Consider the following 22,869-nt stretch of genomic DNA (forward strand, 5'->3'; position numbering starts at 1 on the left):
TAATACTATAAAGATATTTAGTAACGTTCTAGCCATCCTATTTGGAGCCTTTAAATACTAGGAGTTTATTGCCCAAAATATATATTAAGCCAATAAATATTACGGTCTTTGTTCTTTCTAGCTTAATTAATTAACTGCTATTATTACGTTATTAAATCTAAAGGTTCCTATAATACCTAAAGAGGTAAATAATATAAATAAATAGCGCGAAGTAGAGGGAATAATAAAGGCATAGTTAAAGTACGTAAGGAGGGTATAGAGGGTTAATCTTACAGTTAAATATAAGGCCGCTACTGCACCTATTAACGCGTCTACTAATACTAAAGACGCTAATTTTACTGCGGCTATTAATGCGGCGCTTTAAGTAAGAGGTATTCTAATTAAAGCAGCGGCTAATAAGGAGGTAAAGTCCTCTAGCGAGGATTATAAAGGTATAGTAGAGGAAGCTACTAGTAAAAAAAAGGCGTTAACTACCACTAAAATATAGAAAGAGGCTGCTAAATAGCGTAAACGTTTAGAAGCTAAAAGTAAGCATCTATATACGCTGCTTAAACGCCATTACTGCCTTTAACAGCACTATAAGAATAAAAAGTATGGCACTATATACTGTCTTAAATTCGACTTAAAGCACTACCTAATATTACCTTACTACTTAACGCGCTAGTTAGAGGCAATAGAATAGAAGAAAGCTACGGTTAATATACTAGATCTGTCCTTACTATTAAAGATTAAGTATAGTAAGCACCTATAGGATAAGGAGGATAAAAAAGATATAAAGGCGTCTTTGGGCAGCTATAAGTACCGTTAAGGTAACTTTTATAGTATAGATAAATTAAGCTCCCCCCCCTAACAACGGTAGCGACAAGAGGCTTATACTATAGTTATATAGTTACTAGCCAATCCTATTTAATAAGATCCATTACTAACGGCATTAACGCTTTTAATAAACCAGATATAGCAGTAGAGCTAGATATAGCAGTAGAACTAGCTATAAAACTAGTAGACGCTATAATAGTTACAGAGCGCTATATAGGCAGTACTGCCTTCTTCTATATTACCAACCATCGCCAATAGTTATTTTATAGTAGATCCTATACCAAATATAAGACCTTCTTTAGTGCCTTCTTTACAGAGCGCTCTATTTAATTCTACTCTATCCTCTAAAACACCTACTAGTCCTTACTATCTACTCTTAAATATACCTTCTACTAGCCTACTACCTAGCAGCCCTACCTACAGCGATATTAAACAATTAGACAATAAGCTTAGCGCCTTTATTAAATAGCTACATAGCCATTATCTAGCTTTCGTCTACGCCTTTACTAAAGCGGAGTTAATTTTGGTTAATAAGTACTATACCTTTAAGATACTTAAGCACGCGCTGCTTAATAATAATATAGGCCATATAAAGCTATATAGGGTTAGTTTAATATACGGGCTTATTAATTGTATAGTGGATAACTTAGAGGACTTTAAAATAGATTAGTAACGTTATAGTGCTATAGCAGAGGCCTTACTTAACATCTTAATTAGTAGGCGCTCTATATAACAATAGACCTTATCCTCCCCTCTATCTACTACTTAATTCCTACCCGTAAGAAATAGCCTTTCGCCCTTTTATTAAATCCTTATTACTCTACCGTATGGTTTAAAAAGTTGCCAAAGTTATTCTATAGTTTAGCTTTAAATTAATAAGTACGCAGCCACTACTTTAGGTTGTAAAAAGAAGCTTTAATTAGATTAAAATTGGGTAAGTAAAAAGAAAGATATTTAAGTTTAACACTAGCAGTATTATAAAGGCGTTAAACTTCCTAGGTTTAAGTAAGCAGTAGCGTTAACACGCCTATCCTTTATAATTACTATATACCTTATTATAATAGATTAACGCATTATCTATTACTAGAACTAATTAAGGCTATAGATAAGGCTGCATATAAGTAAGAACCTTATTTTTAATCTACTAAATAAATATTAACCTATTAATAGAGCCTTAGTATATTAACTAATTAGGTATATAGCCCTACTAGGTATACGCTAGTAGTAAGCTCTATCTTTTAGATTTCTTTAATTCCGACATTCCTTTAGCAGGCTTATTAATAGGTACCCACCCATACTTCCTATCCATTATCTTCTTATTATAAGCTAATTCGTTAATAAAAACGAACTAATTGCGCCTATAGCCATAGGTTTAAATAATCTAGTCGTCTCTTAGGCCTAGGTTGCGTTATTATATAATTATCCTTATAACCTTTCTACTCTATCTCCTTCGCTTTAATCTAGCCGACAGTATACTCTATACTACTATTATATTATATTCATTATATAGAAACTAGAGCATCTCTTTAAAATAGGCGTTTAGACTATATAAGAGGTATTTAAAAAGGCCCTAAGGTACGCGTTAATAAATTAATATTAATAACACCTAACGTTATATATCTAAAGCCTTATCCGTAAGCAGCAGTGGCCTACTATTTACCTTAATCGGTGGATTAATCTGGCCATATCTTTTTAAATTTACCCTCTAGCATTAAAGAGTAGGTTGAGGAACGCTAGTCTTAACTTCTATATAGAAATCGTCGTTACTAAGGTTAATTAGAGCTTATATAATCGATTTCTATTTAATTAACTAAGCAGGTTTACCCATGGCTTTAAAAATAAGGTAATAATAAGGTAATAGGTGGTGGCATGCGCAAGTACAGAAAAAGGGTTCAAACAGGTGAGGATTCGGCAAATTTCTGTTTTTGATCATGGTTTCTGACATTTGATCGTCCTTTTCCGAAGCGACTGTAACTTCACCGCTCTCGGAATTTGGCCTCGCTGGATCCGTCAGCGTCATCGCAGGTGCCTCAACTGCACCTTCAACATCAACCACGACCACTACGACCACCCTCTTCACAGCCTTACTCTCTCTTCCTCTCTATTACTTATCTTCTAACTCATAAATAGCTCCCTCTCTCATCCGGAAATCCTTTTGTTACATCATGGTAATATTTGCCTCCTAACCGACATTCAATCCAGCCAAGCTAAGAAATTCTAGCAGTTCAACCCAGGCTTTTACGACGAGGACGACCCCATGGCCATGTACCAGCAAGCCATGCTGCATCGTGGAGGAGCACCACGGCGCTTTGATGAATACTTCCGATGCTATCCTGTCGTCATGCTACCTGGCCCAGAGCGAGAAGACGCAAACCACGGCGGCAAGGTTTTCCTACCACCCAGCGCCTTAGACAAACTCACAAGGCTACACATTACATACCCTATGTTATTTGAGCTCATCAACGGTGCAAAAGAAGGCAAACAGACTCATGCAGGTGTGCTCGAGTTCATTGCTGAGGAAGGCAAGATTTACCTACCATACTGGGTACATCACTCAATCTCCTACTTTTCGCCCTTCAGTCGGCTAACTGATCATATATCAGCTTATGCAAACCCTTGAAGTTGAGCCAGGCGATCTCCTGCAAGTGAAATCAACTGATCTGCCGCTCGGGACCTTTATAAAACTACAACCGCAATCCCCCTCATTCCTTGAAATTTCCGACCCTAAAGCTGTCCTCGAGAATGCCTTTCGCAATTTCTCCTGCCTCACCACTGGCGATATCTTTACCTTTGCGTATAATGACTCCGTTTATAGTATTGCCGTATTAGAAACAAAGCCTGAAGGCCCCAAGAAGGCAATCTGTACTCTAGAGACAGATTTGTCGGTCGACTTTGCTCCACCTGTTGGTTACGAAGAGCCAAAGCGTACCAGTGGTACAAGTACGCCTAGGAGCCTTGGAGGCACTGGAGGTGTCATGGCTGGCAAAGGTGGAACTCTGCACGCACATGGCTCTATGGCACAAGCGATCAACTATGCTGCCGTCGCCCCATCATCAACTTCTGCTGCCGCAGGCGCCAAAGCGGTCTCGTCAAATTTCTTAACCTCGGGGCACAAGCTCTCTTCGAAGAAAGGGAGTAAAGCGCCAACTCCGAAGTCTTCCACGCCGGTGGCCGGCTCATCGTCGAATGTGCCTCCACAGCCGTTACGCAGAACCAATGGCCCACAGCCACTAAGGCTTGCGCCTGGAAAACTTTTCTTCGGGTATGAGATCAAGCCTGTAAAGCGGAAGGGTGAGGAGAGTGAAAAGGAAAAGGATGGAATCAAGTTTCAAGGACAGGGACAGACATTAAGAAAGAAGAAAGGAGACAAATGATGAATCGAGTGGTCTTGAGCAAATGCTTTTGAACACCTTACGGCGCCATTTTGGAACTCGATGGTTTGGGCATTTTCATGGCGTTGGGTCAGGTTAGTATAATAGTTATGGCAGGTTGGCGATACCTGAGTTACAGCCCTGGTTAGAGAGCAGACCTAGAAACTTAGGCTCACAAATAGAAGTAATCAAACGTGATTACACAGTGCACTTCACAATATTTAAACTGAAGTATTACGAGGTGCCCGATCCAGCTTTTAGAAAGTATATGCATCACTATCCTGTTGTCATCCAAACCTCCTAGATGCCTGCAAAGCCTGACTGGGAGTCGAAAGCAGGCAATGACATATGCAGGTGAAAGACATCTCTAGCGCCATCATAAGCATGCTTGATACAAGGTAGCAGACGTATCAAGGTATGCCCACCCACCATATGCAAGCTCAAACACCTCTCGTCCAATGTTATTCCAGCAATCTCCAGCTCCATATACCTAACTGCAACGAACCCCTTTAAGCCATATCCGCATCATCTTCGAGGCTGTCCTCACTCAGCATTACGTCAACGCGACGACGTTTCGGCTCATTTCCCATTCTGGTCTTGCGCGTCATCGATTGGCTTCTTTCATCGCTGTCCTCTCCATTGTCGCTCTTGACCTCCTCCTTAGCACCGTTGCTACGCTTGCGAAGTCCAGCATTCTCTTCCTTTGGTAAAGCCAAAGAGAGGTTCTTGGTAATCTTCTTTCTGGGTCCAACAGTGCGCGCAGACTGTGCTTCAGGCAGAGCCCAACCAAGAGCATCATAGGCCTTGCGCTGTTCAACGCGAAGTTTGGATAGGCGGACTGCAATCGAGTTACGAGTAGCACCTTATATAATTCGGTCAGTGTGGGCGGTAGAATATGGATGAAGAATTATTACCTGGGAATATAGTAACTAATTGGTCGTGATCAGCCGGCTTGAGATTCGGCCGATTCATAACGTGAAGGAGAAGCTTTAAGTATAGGTCTGGTCAGCAGATGTAGGATTGGGCTGAGGAAACAGCTTTTCTGTAAGATGTGCTTGCTAACGGAATGGAGAGGCGGGAGCAGTGAAGTGGGAAAGTACCTTGCGATCATTCTCAGTAGTCCAGTTGACCTATTGATTCATTTGTTAGAACATGAAAGGCGTTAGATTAGAAGGCAGGTTACCCCATTTCCTTTCTTTTCAGCCATCTTTGGATGTCAACGTAAGTGAAGTGTGTTCTCTGGGAATAAGTGTGGACTAGGGCCTATTGCGGATTTTATTTTGAGATAAAAGAGGCAAGCTGGTGGAAGTTGATTGAGGATTGAGGATGACTGGGCAAGAACCGTGAGAAATGAAATATCAAATGCCCGAAGATTATGATAAGCCACGATAAAGTGAAGTGAAATATGCTCTCATCGAAGTGAATCGGAACATCCCCAGAGTCAACTGTTCCGTGGGAAAAAAACCAACCACTTCTTGCTTCGGTTAAGTAGGCCGCAGCGAGCGATGGAGGCGGCAAGTCTTCAATCATTCAAGGGTCAGTTTTAGGAGTAGAGCAGCAGGGATAGAATATAAGGTTCCGACGAGTTGTGCTCAATCGGTATCCAGCAAGGCAATAGACGGTTCAAGTTGTACTGTTTGTGCAGTCTAGGCACTGTATCCAGCAGCACCGTCTCCTACCTCTTCTCAGTCATTGTATCTTTAAAGTCTTCCAATCTCAGGGAGAGGTATATTTCGAGGAGCAAGGAGAACAACTTGGAGTCTACTGCTTGCTCATGTCTAACTGTAGCTCTTCTCATCCGGTACCACCGAGATTGTCGGGCATGAGCAAAATTTCCTAAAAGGGTGTTCACACAAGTATAGTCTTGAAACTTGACAGTTCTCAGAGCATTGAACTGTATTTAGGGCTCAGTGACAGGACGAGAAAAAAAACCGCATGAAAGCAGCCAAGACGAAGTGTACTGATTCCACATCTTCTTAAAGCCTGCTACACGTCAGGGCGGAATAACAAGGCATGAGAACAATCGATAGCTTCTTCGGGAATGAGCCTCGACGTCTTGCGGGACGGGAAAGAGAAGGAATAACGTGAGCTACGGGGGCGGATAACAACACCAAGTAAGAAGAGTAGTAATTGCGATGACACCGCTCTTGTACGAGCGGACGTATGTTATACGGTGAGGGGGCCAAGGGTCTTTGATGGGTTCCACTACCAGCAAAGAGATACTTCGGGTAGACGGGAGTTGTGCACTTATCGCTACTGATAGCCATGTCCGGCGAGGATCCTCCCCAGCGCATAGCCAGGATTCACAATAAGGCAAAAAAGGGAGAGAGGTGATACCAATGGATATAACCGGCTGTGAAGGAGTAGGAAAGAAAACACCTCGTTAAAATTCGAGGGGGCTTGGAAGACAGCAACGTCATAGGCAATTTGACTACATTGAAAGTACACTCAGCGGTATTCAAGTGAGACCGTCTAGCCGGGCACAAAACCGTGCCATTGACACCGCCATAGGAGAGGGTATATGAGTGATGGGGTCACCACGTTGGGAGCGAGGAGAGTCGAGGAAGCGGTGAAATCGTCAGGCAAGCTGTTGTCACCGAGCGTCCCGGGGCGGTCTCCACTCTATGGCCACCTCAACCGTGCGCTCTTAGGGCTGATGCCGACGCATTCAGACTTCACTTAATCACAATCTTGCTTACCTAGACCCATTGACTGACCTCTACCTAGCTTTCCGCAGTCTCGTCCTTGCTCTCCTGCAGCCCTCATTGGGACCTATGTGTTACCGTGGGGGATTCCGGCTGTCCGTTTGCAGAGCCACCTCTCGCATTCCCTTGACCTCGTCTCTTACTCTCATGAGCCACAAGTCATTTCTAAGTTTGCCGTATTTGCCCGCTTGCTGACAAGCCACTATCGCCAGGCATTTCCTTGTATCCAATCGATCAGCTTTTGGCTCCATAACCACTGGCGAACAGGATCCTCCCCAGCTGAGCTACGAGAGCACACGATCTAGCAGAGCTGAATGGAAGAACGACCGCAGTACATGCGCTCCATTACCTGCACTGCCATGAGGCATTCTGTTCCCCGTCTTCTGCGCAGCGATACCGAAATCCTTGCCTGCTTTGCCTTGGTACCCTTTGCATCCTTTGTCGACCATCCTTACCACTCAAATCTGATTTCCAGATGTGTATCCAACCTATTTCGAGTATATGCTGCGCCTCTCCTTCAATTCCCTAATCCGGGACAACGGCCGCTTGAGCGCCGGGGTTTTCTTCGTGCGTGAAATCGGCTGTCTTTCACGGCCCATACCCGCCTATTCATGCTCCTACTATGATGCAACTTGCGCTATTATCATCCGTGATACAAGCCTTAATCATGACGCTACTAATTCCCTAGCTCTTCGCGAGCTCAGTCCTATATTCTACCCGAAAGCTATAATTTGGCAACTATGTGGCCGAGTCATGGCAATATAATACCTTTCTGCCTCGTTTTGTCGCCGCCACTTCCTTCGGTTTTGTACTTGGACCAGTCGTTGCCTTTTTTTTTCTATTCTTACTGTGCTCCTCCTGCCTTTCTTTTATTGGATACTCCTGCGTGCTCGTTCATCGTGTTTCATGAGTCGAGGCAGATATAACTAAGGCCCCGTCCCTTCTTCTTCCTGTCTCATTATCTTTTCTCTATATCTTCTTCTTGCACTACGCAACATGTGTTTCAGAATCGTGGAGAAATATGCAGTCTGTGGATGCGTATACCATGTTCATGGTGTGGACGCTTGCCCCGCATATGGTCGACACCCAGTCGCAGACCGTGTTGTTCAAGTCGGTTATACCTGTCCCAGACACTCCAAGTGAGTCTCCAGTCAATCGGAATGTCATACTGTGGGATGATACCAGATACTTTCAGAAACCACTCGACCAAGCATACCACGGTGATTGTTCCCATGCAACAGCATCTTCAGGAACTGTCGCATCCGTTAGCAAACTCCATCAGTCAGATATGGGCCACCCACGAATGTCGTCGGGTTGCTTGGTATCCCCGAAGAACAGAAAGGACCGCCGTATTTCTATATCCGGCCTTAAAGAGGCATCGAGCCGATCGGTCGGTTGGCCGGACCCGAACGTGTTCCTCCTAAGGTCACTGATTAATCCTATCGCTTGTCTCTTCGCAGTCCGCGGACCTCCGAAACCGCTTTCAGTACAGCCGATACCTTTCCATAGCCAGCAGCGAACTTAGAGCTTCATACTCATGGGTAGACAAGAATTGTTTGAGAAATACTCCTTGCTTGATCTCTGGCTACATTTCCAGTTATTGTGAGATGCAATTAAGGCGCACGGTGGCATTTGGAGCTTGATTATTGCAGGCGATAACATCTGGGCTGATATATCTAGACTGCGATCCCTGTGTGTTCTTCTTTCCTTGATCTCTCCTTTTTCAAGGACAATTCTTCGTCCAAATTTTAGTTCTGTGTTTTCCGGACAAGTTTGCTCATCTGCAATGAGCCTCAGACTCGAAAATACACTCTACGGTTCTTTAATCATATTAGCTCTTTACGGTACATTTATTATCTACTCGCTTCTTGATGTTACAATTGCAAATAACTGAGACTTTGTCTCGCCTCGCCGAGTCAGCAGGGCTTTGTCTTACACGGTGCACCCATCAATAGCTGCCACGATTAATCTTTAAACTATGTGTGAGACAACACCCTTGGAAACCAGCGAATGCTGCGTTCAGCACGAGGCTGATCAATTCTCGAGTCGGAACAATTCCATAGACGTGGCAGCATATAAAGTATGAAAACGTCTCATTCCTCTCTTTAGCGATTACGCCATCCTCGAAGATGTCCCTTGAACGCATTACGTGTTCTGCGCACGGTAAAAGTCGCATTTCGTATGCCAATTAACCATTAGTGACAGATCATGAGCTTTGTCTAATGATTGTCAGAACTAAATCCGGTCCTGTGGTGGTCGGCGCGTCATAGACTTTAGGCTGTGTGCTGTAAAAGCTCATATATTATATTCTCGCTTTGTTTATATAATACTGACCCTTCTAACTAGAATTTCCGTCGTAGCACTTATTAAACCCATTGACTCAAACGCTTGCCTGGATGTATGAGGCCTTTTTTCAATAAAAAAATATAGGGAAACTTAGAAGTCAATCATTCACCGAGATGTTCAGCGGGACAATATTTTCTTCCGCATGGCTATAACTAGAACCAATACTTCAATCCAATATTACGGGATTCTAGACTCGGTACTATGGTATAGCTAGTAAAGAGATATTAGCTTGGAAATTCCCAACAATCAGCTACAGGGGATGCACCTTTTTATTCCCCTCTAAACGTCAAATCTCCCGCTTTATTAAGATTTGTCTAACTTTTTAAGTATTCACGCGTCTTTTTATCAAGTGATTGAATGTATATATATATAGGCTCTACTTTATAGAATTTAAAGAGTTTTATAAGATAGAAGTGGATTTTGTCAAGCTCACGCGTTATCTTCGTGCATCTTACGAGGCTCTGCACGGAGCTCTGTACGGAGCTCTGCACGAGGTTCTATATAGGGAGGCTCTGCAAGATGCTCGATGTAGGGCTCTACAAGACGGTTGATGTAGAGAGGTTCTAGATATATCGCGAGAATTAAGGTTTTATCTGTGCATAATGTATGACGTATCCACGCGATAGTGTTGTTCCCCTTGAATCATTATATAACCCACTTTATTAAATATCGCCCAACTTCGTCAATTTGACGCTATATACATAAAGCGAGAGGTTTAACCTAATATAAATTAAAGAAATTTATAAAGGTAGAGATGGATTCTATTAAGTTCACGCGTTATCTACGTGGATCTTATTAAGCTCTGCACAAAGCTCTACACGAAGCTCTATAGGAAGTTCTGTATAAAGCTCTGTACAAAGCTCTAAATATGACAGCTCCACGTTGTTAAGCCCTATATGGGGGGCTCTAGATAGGGAGGCCCTAGATCTATTACGAAAATTAAGGTTTCATCTATACGTGATATACGACGTATCCATGCGATAGTATAACATTCGGCTGGACTTTAAGGGGCTGGTGTAATCTTAATTCTATTAAGTAGGCCTCTCACTTTATAAAGTAGAGCCAATATATATATATATATAATCACTTGATAAAAAGACGCGTTAAATAAAGTGGGGGAACAAAAATTTGCGATTCGTTGCTGTAACCGGTGAGCCATTCCCTTGCGATCTAATGCAAGGATACCTTACACATTAGCCATTATAGGCCTATATACTTCTCCTTGGAATTTAAGTTGCTATTTTTAAACTCTATATATAGAATGTTCCATACCTGCCTCCCCCTATAGTATATGGCCGGCACATTTTACAGGTAGGTTTTAATGTGTCTTAAGTCGATTTCTGGTGTTAATCTTGGGTGGCATTTAATATATTTTAGGACTAGATTTCAATGCGATCTATGGAGTTCTATTTATAGAATTTATATACGTTTTAAATTAATATTATATATATCTTAAGCTCGGATCCCTAGAGCTCGGCCACCTCCTAAAGTTGGCAACCTAGCCAAAATCAAACCACCTATTCGTCCCCTTATTTTCTACACAACCAACTATAGATCAAAAGGAGCAGAGCCTACAGATAGCTCTCGCCGATTTAAATTTGGTAGAGAAGCTGCACGCGCATACGGTGTCCTATCGTTGACTTCTAAAGATCGATTAAACGGCATAACATCACGACGAATTATACACCAACACGAGCTGTAGTTAACCCCTACCCAAGAGGACTTCCCTGCTAATTAGGTACCCAAATAGGACTTATAAGGATTTACTCCCTTGTATACGCGACTACAAGAGATAGCGGCGTAAATCCTTAATCAAAATAGCAGTACTAAACCCCTTAGTAAAGTATAGGTCTTTAGTTACTGTCTTTAGCTACTTCTAATATAATTCTTATATTAATTCCTTAACTAGCTAACTAATAGAAAGTATATAAATTAACAGAGTATAGCTAAGGTAAATTTAAGAGTTTTATAACCTCTATAAGAGAGTATAAAGAAAGATTAATATATAGGTAGAGAATGCTTAGAATATAGACGAACCTAGTATCGCATTAGGTATATATATAAACTTAACCTCTATAAAAGACGCCTCTAAAAAGAAGACTTTTATACAGTCGCTAAATAATTATATATAGGGGCTATCGAAATCGGACTCCGCACCTATACGAGGTGACGGCTACGAACCTGCTAGTCTTTGGATTTAGCAAAGCCAACGTAGAGACGTGTATACGGCTGCGCAGCGTCGGCGCTACGACGTAATGGTAGTGCGAAAAATTTTCTTGCTAGGAGGGTAAGCCCCAGCGAAGGCTTACGAACACAACTATTACGTCTATACGTACACGTCCAGTACACCCGAATCACGGCATTCTATTCACGGCATCCCCCTTCTTCTTATGCGGTATAACGATATACCGTATAGCACCTATATACAACCGTATACACCTCGCAGGCGGAAGGCCTATAAGAGCCTTTTTTAACCCACCTACCTAACAGCACTAGTATCTTCCTCTATACCTTAATCCACCTAGCTCGTTCTAGTACGTTAGCAGTATAGACTAAGCGCGATATTAGATATAGGAAGATAGGGGGTAGGGACTTAGGTTAGGGCCCTAGAATAAAATACACATACTCAGCTCTTAGGGGGAGGGAGGGTAATTAGAATAGGCTAGGCTAGGTTATTAAGCAGAAGGACTATAAGTAGGCGTATATACGTATATAGGGTAGTAAGGAGCTAGGGGTAGAGAAAACACGATACTTAATAGTAATTTATAGTAATATAGAAGTAGAGTATAAAGGGCAGATAGGGTAAGATAGGCAATTAGGACACTCCCTTATAGGAGTCTTAGAATAGCGACCTAATAGTATTTTTCCTCCCGTTAATGTAGTACGGACGTGCTACCTAAAGAGGTATACGCTATATTACCTCTTACGTTGCCCTTTTTAGAGGGTTTTTATACCTAAATTTATTGGTATTCGTCTATATAGACTAGATTTTAGAACTGTATTAGATATTAATTATAGAGGTAGTCTCTACCCTTGGCTAATTAATTTAGCTTATTATAATCTTTAAAAGAAAGCACTTATAATTAATATAGTTTTACTACCTATAATTGGGGTTTTGGTGTTGGAGCATCCAAATTCGGATGGTTTAGACGCTGCTTTTGGAGGCTCCAACACTGCGTCGAACCCGGCAACCCCTTGCCGCTCTTAGGCGTATCCGGATACTATCAGCTGATAGGTCTATTATCTGAGAAGCCTATCCAGCCTATCCTCCGCAAGTCTGCTCAGAGACTGCCCGACTACCCCCCCTACTAACAGTAATTTTGACTTTATATACAGGGTTACCTAACAAATCTAAAATGTGCACATATCGCCAAGAGGCTTAAGAGCCATTTACGGAGCCTCTAGGCCGTATTTCTACTACCTTAACTCCAAAAATATTCAATATTCAATATTTCAATAAGCGTAATCAGTACCGAATACTGATAAAAACATTGATGCTGATGGTGAGATGCCCATATCGTTGACGGCAAAGACCATCTGAAGCGGCATGAGGCAATTCTTGCTAGCGGATTGCATAAATCTCCACTTCCAATTCACATATGGTGCGTCCAAGGTATTGGGGAGAGTTAATTCTGGCTATGACAAGATTGGCTGTGTGTCGGATATCGATTGAACTTCTTGATGAGGATGAGATATCCCCCGGAGCAATTGAGCAAAACTGATTGTAGAACAAGTCGACGCTGTCGATATGGTTCGCCTTTTGTGGATCATACTCTCCTAGACTTGCAGAGTCCCATTCCAAAACCTTACACCATGGCATTTTCAATTGCAACTCAGACTCTCGGGGGGATTCGCTTCCGAGCAATTGAGCACCCGGCCGGGAAGGTTTTTGGCCCCAAACCACCATGAAGCCATCAAATGATTCATTGCCAAAGCAAAGTATCCCAGAAAGTCCGTCATCGCGAGAAGTAAAACGTGTCTCTTTCAACATGTCCAACGGATCGATTTCCGCAGGAGGGATATAATTACCACGCGCTTTTGGATACGATGCTCGCAAACAGTAGTTCATGTCGCTAGACTGGAAGATCGGTTTGATATGGAGAGGCGGCGTAACGAATCCGGAGAAATTCCACCTTGATGAAAGCAGACAAACATTTCTCCGTATGGCGTCTTCTGGACGAAACCGGACTGTGGTCAAATTAGAATCTTGGAACATATGGAACATTTCATTGTTCTAGAACTAATGGTGATTGTGAAGGAACACAAAAGCAACAATAGATTCTCACCTTGGAATAACTTTATTTCTCGGCGTTGACACTCTATGTTTGACCCCATCTGGGCGAATGGGTTAACCTGAATCAGCAGATTGTCGCGAAAACGCCGAAAGGTCCAATTGATACGGCTCTCTCGCGTTAGAATTATCGCTGGTCGAGATAGATAATCTCCATCTAGACAACAATCGAGGAGCCCAAGCCAAAATTTACCTTGAACATCTCGATTATTCTCCGTCAAGGAACAAGGACACAACGTGAGATCCGTGCACAGTCCTTGGTTGGTCAGGCCATTGTAAATTCAACATCGGAAGGCCTCGGTACTAATTTGATTCGAGCCCCAGAAGAAAACGACGACGGGGAGTCTGCAAAAATGAGGCTTTGCGCATCCCATTCGTGAAGATGTTCCGATGCCAGGATCGACTGGTCAACCGAATTTCTTATGATTTCCTCCTGAAGTCGTTGAAATGCCTTTTCCCCTTCGCCATACAGCAGAGGCATATTGACGTTAAAGATTCCCATGAGGCAATATGCTATGTCTTCCTGATGAGCGGTGTGACGGTGGCATGCCTATGACATTCGCGCTGCAATGCTGAAAGACGCCAGGGAGGTTTCGACGGTATCCGGAGCTCCGCAATATAAGCATTTTTGTATTTCGCCATTCGCGTATAATTTTTGTCGACCTGAATCGGATTTTGCCACCTTGACTCGGTCACTGACCCCTTGACTCGGTCACCGACCCCTTGACTCTGTCACCGACTCAGTCACCTTCGTGTATTTATAGAGGAGGCTCTAGAGCCACATTCAATAGACAGACTTCTCATTCTTGACCTGCGCACGGACCCTCAATCGACAATTTTCCATGGCTACAATCCGGGTCATAATTCCCTGAAAGTAGACCTTCATCGATACCAGTGATTTTGGAAAGGAGACTAGCCATGGACTTCCGCTCACCCAATTTGCACCAAGTCTGGTCGTAAAACTCAACTCTCGTTGGAGCGATAAGCTCCTGCAGGGTCCATCCGCGAGTGAACCATCGACTCTGCTTGAAAGAGTTGTCGTTCCCTTCTTGGACGTCTATCAAATAAGCGTAACAGATACTCGAGGAACGATACCAGTTGAACATGGAATTAATTGCCTCGGACAATTCGGCACTGCTGCTCTTGTCAATACAGCAGGTGTCGATCCAAATATACTTGTGACCGTCTCGTTGAGCTTGAGAGCAGCTATCTCTAACCTTGGCATATCCCTTTTTGTGGGTAGGAAGATGCCCATTGGCCGTTTGCATGTCTTCAAAAAGTATCTCCTCCTCCGCCCAGGTATGGGATAAAATCGCGTAACCTGGGACAGACTTCCCAATAAACGTCTCTAATGTTACCGTCCTCGTATTCAAAAGACGCATGGTGACATCTATCCTGTGGCTGGTAAGGTATATTTTTCGGTTGAAAAGTGGTCAGTACTCTGTTCTTGTACAGCGCATTGTCCCTTTGCACCAAGCTTGCAAATTCAACGTGGAGAAAATCTATACCTGTCGACCTGAATCGAAGTTCCTTACTACCATCGTAATACTGTCTGACGACCTAGATCGTCTATACGAACTATATCTCAGTTGTCTCGTATCTTGAGCTCGTATGTCTTATCGAACGTCTCATTACCTGTTTCTCTTAACTATGACCTACTACATGACGACGTCGTTGTTATTGTATTTGGACCTACCTGATGTATCCCTTGACCCGTTAGGGCGAGCAGAGGGGAAGGCCCGTGCGCGAACACCAGAATCAGAACAACGCGTAGAATTCAACCATCAAATACACCACCACCATGCCTTCTAATCACGCTAGACTTAATGCAGATCTTGTTCGGAAGACTCAATGTAAGATTCCCCCAAATAAAACGGCGAAAACCCCCCCCCCCCCCGAAGCCTTAGCCACTCTCCGAATTTTGTATTCCTAAGCACGGCTACCGAATCCCACTGATTTGATTGGTGGGCTCTTATCGATAACCTGCGTGCCCAAGTTAACGGGTTAAGGGATATAAGAGAGCTTCTAGAGCCCTCTTTAATAAACAGAGTTCTCATTCCTAATCGTCTGTTTAACAGTTATAAGCCTGGGCCGTCTACTGCATCATCTTTAATTCTAAAGCCTTTATTCCTATTGATTTTAATTATTATCTTAATTATAGACAACTACCTATAATGACTTCTTAACAAGAAACCCCTCCTGTTATTATATTATCCGTTATCCTTATAAGCCTAAACAATTGGAACAAATAGATTAAGGTTATTAAGTTAAAAGCGAATAATAATCGTCTCTGGAAGTATGTTAACCTATTAACACCTAAGACTAATCTGCCACAGCTTAAAGAACCTATTTATGCCTTACCTAAGGATGCTAATAGCCGGGGAAAGACGAAGCTCGCGGACCTAGATAAGGAGGAAAAGGAGGAGCTTTGTATACTTAAAGCCGACTATAGGGATAATATAAAGCTATATAGAAAACAGCTGTTAGCTCTTAATATGTTGCGCAGCTATATCCTAAGCTCTATCTTACATACCTACCTTATCTACACGTTTAAATGCACTACTACCTATAACGTCTTGGTATCTCTTAAGAAGAGAATTGCTCTAACTAACTACGCCTAAAAGCTTTAAATAGCCACTTAATATATAAGGCTTAAGAAGGCGCCTTAGAACTAGAACTTTAAGGTCTAGTTATAAGAGTGGGAGAAGGTATATACTAAGTATAAGGAGAAAGCTCTACCTAAGGTAGATAGTAATTGTTTAGTAAAAGACTTTATATACGCAATTAAATTAATTACACTAAGCTGGTTAGAATATTGGAAGAACGAGCTTAATAAGCATAAGTAGGAGAAGAAGACGCTTCCTACCTTCTTTAAACTGGTTAAAATATACTATAACCACCGTTATACAGAGCTCGCCTAGAAGGGTAAAACCTTATAAGGATCCTTTGGAGTCACCTTTAAGGATAAGTCACTAAATTTAAAGCCTAAATCAAAACCTTAATCATTAGCAGATAAGTAGAAGAAGGAAAGGCGACTACCGCTAAAGTGCCTATGCGGAAAACATCACTACTTTAATAAGTGCTGGTATATTATAAAGTTAATTTTTTGCCCATCGTGGTTTAAACCAAGTAACGAAATTTAGAAGAAGGTAGATAAGAAGATTGCTAATACAACACCTAAAATTAAGGCTCGTATTAAGCAAATTAAAAAGGATAATTAAGCTAATAAGAAGAACAATCGAGCTAATAAAAAGCCAAAGGATAGCAACTAGTAGAGCTCTTAAGAGCCCTATAAAAACTTTGCAGTTTATTATATAGAAGCCAACAACACAGCTTTTAATTATAAGCTTCGCAATAATATAATTCTTAACTTAGGAATAAGCCTACACGTTTTTAACAATAGAGCTAGGTTTATTAGTAATATCGAGCCTATATTAGAACGCGTCTACACGGGCTTATATATAGAAGAAATTATAGGCTATAGTATAGCTATAGTTACGATTAATAACCTAAAAGGGAAGAGACAGATATAGCTCTTAGGAGCAGCCTTTATACTAGGCTTCTATACCAACTTAGTATATCTTAATAAGCTTAATAATAAGGGAGTCTACTAAAACAATAAAGAGAACACTCTTTTCTATAGCGACGACGAGACATACGCCTACTATAGCCGCCACTATAGTCAGAATACTATCGAATATAATAAGCCAAAAAGTAACTTACCTAAGGCCTTATTTGCGACTTAATTAAAGCTAATAAAGCACTTATTAAAGCCTCTGTTAAATTATATAGAAGGCCATATATAGCACTAGCGATTAGGCCATATAAAAAAAGACGTAATTAAGTAACTACCTTAGTTAGTAACGGGCGCGATTATAAAAGGCCTAATAATAGTAGAATATAAATTGTATAGAGTGAGTAAAGCTTATAAGGTGGTATCTAAAAGACCTCTAACTTAGTTACTAGTTCCTTTCTATAGAATCCACCTTAATTTAATACCCGGAATAGTTATATTTAATAGTAATAAGTACGCGGTATACTTCCTTAATGACACAACGCGAATAAATAAGGTAGAAACGATGGCTAAGAAGTCGTCCCTTACCTAAATTGTTATTAATTATTGCAATATTATTAAACAACGATATGGCTTTAAGGTAGCCATTATCTATATAAATGGAAAGACGTCTTTTATAGGCGAATTTAAGGAATAGGCAGCTAAATAAGGAATTAGTCTTAAAAGATTAGCACCTAATACTTAATTATAAAACGGTCCAGCAGAATAATCTAGGGGGGTAATTATATAGAAGGCTTGGTGTATAAGAATTAAGGCCTATCTACTAGAGGAGCTATATCCTAAAGTTTATAAAGCAGCTGCCTATCTACTTAATTAAACGCCTAGTAGAAGACTTAGGTGGTAGATACCTTTTAAAAAAATCTAGTTAGCTATAGGTATATTACTACTAAAACTAAATATAGGCCACCTATAAGTCTACGGCTATAAGGCCTACCCTCTTAAATATAATATTCTACGCCTAAATAAGCTCGCGCTAAGGGCCTATATAGGATATCTGGTAGGGTATAATTTAACAAATATATTCTAAATCTACATTCCTAGTTAGAAGAAAGTTATTAGAATAAGAGATATAAAGTTTAATAAGTAGTTACTCTATAATAACTTATAGCCAGATTTAGCGAATATACTCTAAGTTAAAACTAACTAAATATTAGAAATTATTAATGTTTATTAAATACAGGATCTCTAAGATAAATTGGAATTATTATCTAATAAAAGCGATAAGACTTAAGATAAGATTTAAGTTAATACTAAAGGTAGACAACGGGTGAAATCTAGTGGAAATAAGGAAGAGCCTAATATTAAGAGTAGTAAGTAATAAGATTTAAGCTTTAAAGATAACTTAGCTCTAGGGCTTTCTACCCTAGATAAGATATTAGAACCTAACTTACCAAAGCCTCTACTACTATCCTTAAACACCTTAGTAAAAAAGCTGTACTATATTATAGTTCTAACTAATAAAGCTAAGCTAAAGAAAAAGATTAATGGCGATATAGGAGAGTAAAATGTAGTTAAAGGAAAGAGGTTTAAAGGATAATTAAAGATCTACGTAGGCTTTTTTACTAACGTCACTAACTAGAGCCTTCTAGCTCAAAGACTAGCCTTTAATATAGGGCTTACATTTTATAAAAAGCTGTACCGTAATTAGCTCCTACCACTACCTAGGAATTAGAAGGAGCTTTAAAGATATTAATATAAGGAAGAGTTTGCGGCTACTGCCTAAAAGGAATATACGGACCTTTAAAATTAAGGAACATTTTAAGTTGTTAATAAGACAATCTATACTAAAATAGTGCCTATTATCTGGGTATTTATATATAAGACTAATATTAACGGATATCTAATAAGGTTTAAAGCTTATCTTTATGCATAAGGTAATCTATAAGAGTTAGTTTATAAAGACACCTATACCGTAACTTTAGCAGTAAGATCATTTAGAGCCTTAATGGCTATTATCGCAATATTTAACCTAGACTGCTAGTAAGGTAATGCTGTTAATATATTCGTAAATAGCGTAATTAATGAGGTTATATACGTTAAGTGTCTAGATAAATTTCTAATTAAGGGTAAGTGCCTACTTCTTTAAAGAGCGCTCTACGGATTAAGGCGATTACCTCTGCTATAGCATGGTAACTTAATAATAACGCTAAAAAAGGAAGGCTTAAAGCCAGTAGCGGAGGAGCCTTGCCTATATTATAATAATTAGCTAATAGTCTTCTTCTACGTTAATAATATTATAGCTATATTTAGGAAGAAAGACCTACTTAAGCTCTAAATTTTTAAGGAGTACCTTATAAGAAAGTATAAAATAAAGGACCTAGGTAACCTTACCTAGTTCTTAAAATTTTAAATTATCCGCAATAAAAAAAATAGGAAGCTTTAGCTTAGCTAGGATTCCTATATTAATAAAATTATAATAAGCTTTAAAGTTAAAGATTATCGTAAGATATATATACTAATGGGTATTAAGGAACTTAAGCCTAATTTAGAGTAAGCCTCTAAGTAAAATACCTACGCCTATTAGAGGAAAGTTAGATCTATACTCTATACAGCTAATATTACTTATCTAGATATAGCAAGAATAGTAAGTAAGCTATTAAAATTCTTATAAAATCCATTACTAGTTTATAACGCAGCTGTTATAAGGGTAATTGCCTACCTTAATTAAACCAAGACTCTTATAATTAAGTACTTAAAGGAGAATATAATAAACCAGATCTTTATAAGGGTAAGTAACGCGTCGTTTAGCAATAATTTAGTAAGTAGAAAGAGTATAGAAGACTATTTATTTACCTTATTTAGGGGACTAATTAACTAGCAATCTATAAAGCAGAAGTTAGTAATAAAATTAAGTATAGAAGTAGAGCTTTTAGCCCTATCGCATGCAGCTACCGAGTTAATTTAGTAGTAGTAATTCTTTAAAGAAATCGGATTTAATCCTAATAAGAAGTAAATAATATATTGCGACAACCTATAGACTATTTAACTACTAACTAAAAGCGACGTGGAGCTTAACACTAAGCTTTAACATATTAATATTTATTACTACTAGCTCCGCCAGGAAGTTTATAAAGGAAGTATTAATATTAAATAGGTGCCTACTGCGGATATAACAGCAGACGGCCTAACGAAGGCTCTGCTTTGTTAATGTATGATTACAGCACGTGGTATACTAAACGCGTAGTTACGCGTTTGGTGCACTAACTACTTAGGTGCTAACTAATTAGGGAGAGGCGCGTTAGTATATAGACTACGTAGTCTACCTTAATAGAATCGACAGTTACCACTATCTAAAAGAGCATACGATACTATACGTATTTCGTGCCCCTGGATATAACTTACTTGTATTATTAAATTAATACAAACACTAATTAGTAAGCGCGCACAGATTAGCAATTACTTAACACCTCCCCCCGAGCGATATATACGACAGCAACTACCCGTTTAGAGTCCTAGTACGACCTGCTAGAAGGTTGGAAGTCGGGGATTACAGACTTATTACCAACTCTGTATACTTATTTAAGTCTTAATACGGTTTACTGGAAGTATAATAGACGCGAATACAAACCTATACGGAACCTTTACCCTTAATCTACCTCTAAACCTTAAACCCCTATTCCTACTATACCCTCTAACCTCTTTTTAGACCCCTTATAGAGACCTCTTACCCTTCTACAAACTACTACAGACCTATTAATTGCTTCTATAGACTGTTATAAGACCTTATAGAAACCCTTTACCCTTCTACAAACTGTTATAGACCTATTAACCGCCTTTACGGACCACTATAAGACCTTCCCTACCTATAACGTACTATATTACACTATATAGTATGGCAGACCTAAGTAAGCAAGTTAATAAAGGTTAAGAAAAGTAGAGATAGGGAGTCGACCTTACGTCTATAATTAATGTTAACAACTACATTAAATTTAAAGTTCTTAAATATGAATATTTTAAGCTTATAAATGACGACCTATGGGAGCAATACTAGGAAGACTTTGTGGACTTTACGGAAGCTATCTTTAAGGCCTGTAACCCTACTACTATCCATAACCTATAAACCCTTTTACGTTACTAAGGTGTATAGGTTAAAAGGGACAAATAAGTTACTATTATATAGTCTTTATATAATATAATATATAAGAAGGACTAAACGGAATAGACTAAAGAGGAAATCCTAAACTAGGTTAAAGCTACTAAAGAACTCTTTACTTCTCCTAAACTTAATGGGATCGCTAGCCTTATACCTAACCTACTTAACTAAATTCGTTTTATAAACCTAAGTAGTTTTGGAATTAATTTTATAGGCTAAAGTATACCTAGTACTTAAGTTACGGACTATAATACCCCCGTAACCTAAATTATAGACTATAATACCCCTATAAACTAAAATACGGACTAAAACCCTTTTGTTGTTTAAGTTATAGATCCGTAAACTACCTAAGTAAAGACCTATAGTAAGGAGCTAGTTAACCTAGCTAAGCTCTATACCGACAAATCTAAGTATAGCGGTGAAAACGACAACTTTGACTTTAAACTGACTATCTTTACGGACCTCTGTTAGAAGGCTAATATTCCTAAATAGGAGTTTAGCTAAGCCTACTCTACTATACTGCGCGGCCTAGCACTTAACCACTATTATACTAACCTTAAGAGCAACCCCCTTGGTGTTCCCTTTAATAAGCTATATAAAGCTATACGTAACTACTTTAAAGGACTAGAATATAAGCGTAATATCCTTACCTAATAAAATGCGACTAAGTTACAGACCGTAATAGACAAGAATACTGAAAAATTGACTATAGAGTGCCTGCAAATCCTTATTAAAGACCTCCGCCACCTATAGCACGGTCTTAATATTAAGCTTTAAACGAACGACTTCCTATATAATAAACTTATTACGGCTTACTAGGAAATGGAACCCTATAAATACGCCTATTATAAGCCCGTAGATACCGTAGCTGGCCTTATTAACAATTTACGGTCCTCTATTACAACGTACGAAGCCTTAAACCTGCTAGGTAGTACTTAAGCCTTCGTTACGGACTTATAAAATCTATAAACTAACTTAGATGCCTACTTTACGGACCGCCGCTACCGCTAGCAGCACCCGCATTAACTAGGTCCTACCCGTAACCCCTATAGCAACTCCTATATAAAAGTATACCCCTATAGATAAACTAATTAGAGGTGCTTTATATGTAGTAAGGAAGGATATTAGTTTATAAGGTATACTTAGGAAGAACGTAATAAGTCTAAGAAGAGATTTAATAGACGGATTAACTAGTTTATCTTAGACTACGAAGGAGAGGAAGTAGAAGAGTCTCTTAACGAGTTAATGGAAGCCCTTATAATTAACTTTAACTTAGATACTTAGGAATAGGAGACCTTAGAGACATTCTTAACTACTTTTAGACCTTTTATGGATAGCTAAGCCTTTAATATTATAACTATATTAGCTAACCGCTTCTTTACACACTTAATTACACCTAAAAACTGGCCTATAAGTATACCTGTTGGACCCGTTATAGATATTACGGACTGTAAACAGGACCTATTTGTATATATTACCACAGAACGCTATACCCCTAAAGAATTCTATGGCGTTATAATTAATATAGGTGCCTCTAAGAAGTTTACTATAGGTTATAGACAGCACCTTATATATAAGACCACCGTAAATAATAATACGGATATTAATATTATATAAACTGGGGCCGTAAACGTCTAATTTAGCATCGGCTTAACTATATTAATTAGATTAGT

The 22,869-nt window shown here is 39.8% G+C and overlaps 5 protein-coding genes across 5 annotated transcripts; 2 read left to right on the top strand and 3 right to left on the bottom strand.

Moving 5' to 3' along the window:
- Positions 1-2,816: 2,816 nt before the first annotated feature.
- Positions 2,817-4,401, top strand: K441DRAFT_658584 (UFD1-domain-containing protein). The gene is made up of 3 exons (XM_067648373.1): positions 2,817-2,984; positions 3,038-3,361; positions 3,420-4,401. The coding sequence occupies exons 1-3, from the start codon at positions 2,982-2,984 to the stop codon at positions 4,188-4,190; spliced, it is 1,098 nt and encodes a 365-aa protein (XP_067504707.1). The 5' UTR covers positions 2,817-2,981; the 3' UTR covers positions 4,191-4,401.
- Positions 4,402-4,430: 29 nt separating this feature from the next.
- Positions 4,431-5,394, bottom strand: K441DRAFT_695751 (uncharacterized protein; the record flags this gene model as incomplete). The annotated part of the gene is made up of 4 exons (XM_067652835.1): positions 4,431-5,049; positions 5,102-5,174; positions 5,288-5,317; positions 5,371-5,394. The coding sequence occupies 4 exons, from the start codon at positions 5,392-5,394 to the stop codon at positions 4,697-4,699; spliced, it is 480 nt and encodes a 159-aa protein (XP_067504708.1). The 3' UTR covers positions 4,431-4,696.
- Positions 5,285-5,823, bottom strand: K441DRAFT_75949 (uncharacterized protein). Its single transcript, XM_067654436.1, has 2 exons — positions 5,371-5,823; positions 5,285-5,317 (listed from the first exon to the last, which is right to left on the bottom strand). The coding sequence occupies exon 1, from the start codon at positions 5,715-5,717 to the stop codon at positions 5,463-5,465; it is 255 nt and encodes an 84-aa protein (XP_067504709.1). The 5' UTR covers positions 5,718-5,823; the 3' UTR covers positions 5,285-5,317; positions 5,371-5,462.
- Positions 5,824-7,431: 1,608 nt separating this feature from the next.
- On the top strand, positions 7,432-8,807 carry K441DRAFT_658587 (uncharacterized protein). Its single transcript, XM_067648374.1, has one exon. It carries the CDS (start codon positions 7,914-7,916, stop codon positions 8,415-8,417), a length of 504 nt encoding a protein of 167 aa, XP_067504710.1. The 5' UTR covers positions 7,432-7,913; the 3' UTR covers positions 8,418-8,807.
- Positions 8,808-13,824: 5,017 nt separating this feature from the next.
- On the bottom strand, positions 13,825-14,911 carry K441DRAFT_717015 (HET-domain-containing protein; the record flags this gene model as incomplete). The annotated part of the gene is made up of 2 exons (XM_067653987.1): positions 13,825-14,101; positions 14,364-14,911. 2 exons carry the CDS (start codon positions 14,909-14,911, stop codon positions 14,080-14,082), a joined length of 570 nt encoding a protein of 189 aa, XP_067504711.1. The 3' UTR covers positions 13,825-14,079.
- Positions 14,912-22,869: the final 7,958 nt, after the last annotated feature.

The sequence above is a fragment of the Cenococcum geophilum genome, assembly GCF_001692895.1.
Source record: "Cenococcum geophilum 1.58 unplaced genomic scaffold K441scaffold_17, whole genome shotgun sequence".
In the NCBI taxonomy this organism is placed as follows: Eukaryota; Fungi; Ascomycota; class Dothideomycetes; order Gloniales; family Gloniaceae; genus Cenococcum; species Cenococcum geophilum.

Bases quoted from the DNA above. Each gene is read 5' to 3' on its own strand.
- K441DRAFT_658584 (XM_067648373.1), top strand. The intron at 3,362-3,419 runs GTACATCACTCA...ATCATATATCAG, and splicing joins AGATTTACCTACCATACTGG to CTTATGCAAACCCTTGAAGT.
- K441DRAFT_75949 (XM_067654436.1), bottom strand. From the start codon at position 5,717: ATGATTGAAGACTTGCCGCCTCCATCGCTCGCTGCGGCCTACTTAACC.
- K441DRAFT_658587 (XM_067648374.1), top strand. From the start codon at position 7,914: ATGCAGTCTGTGGATGCGTATACCATGTTCATGGTGTGGACGCTTGCC.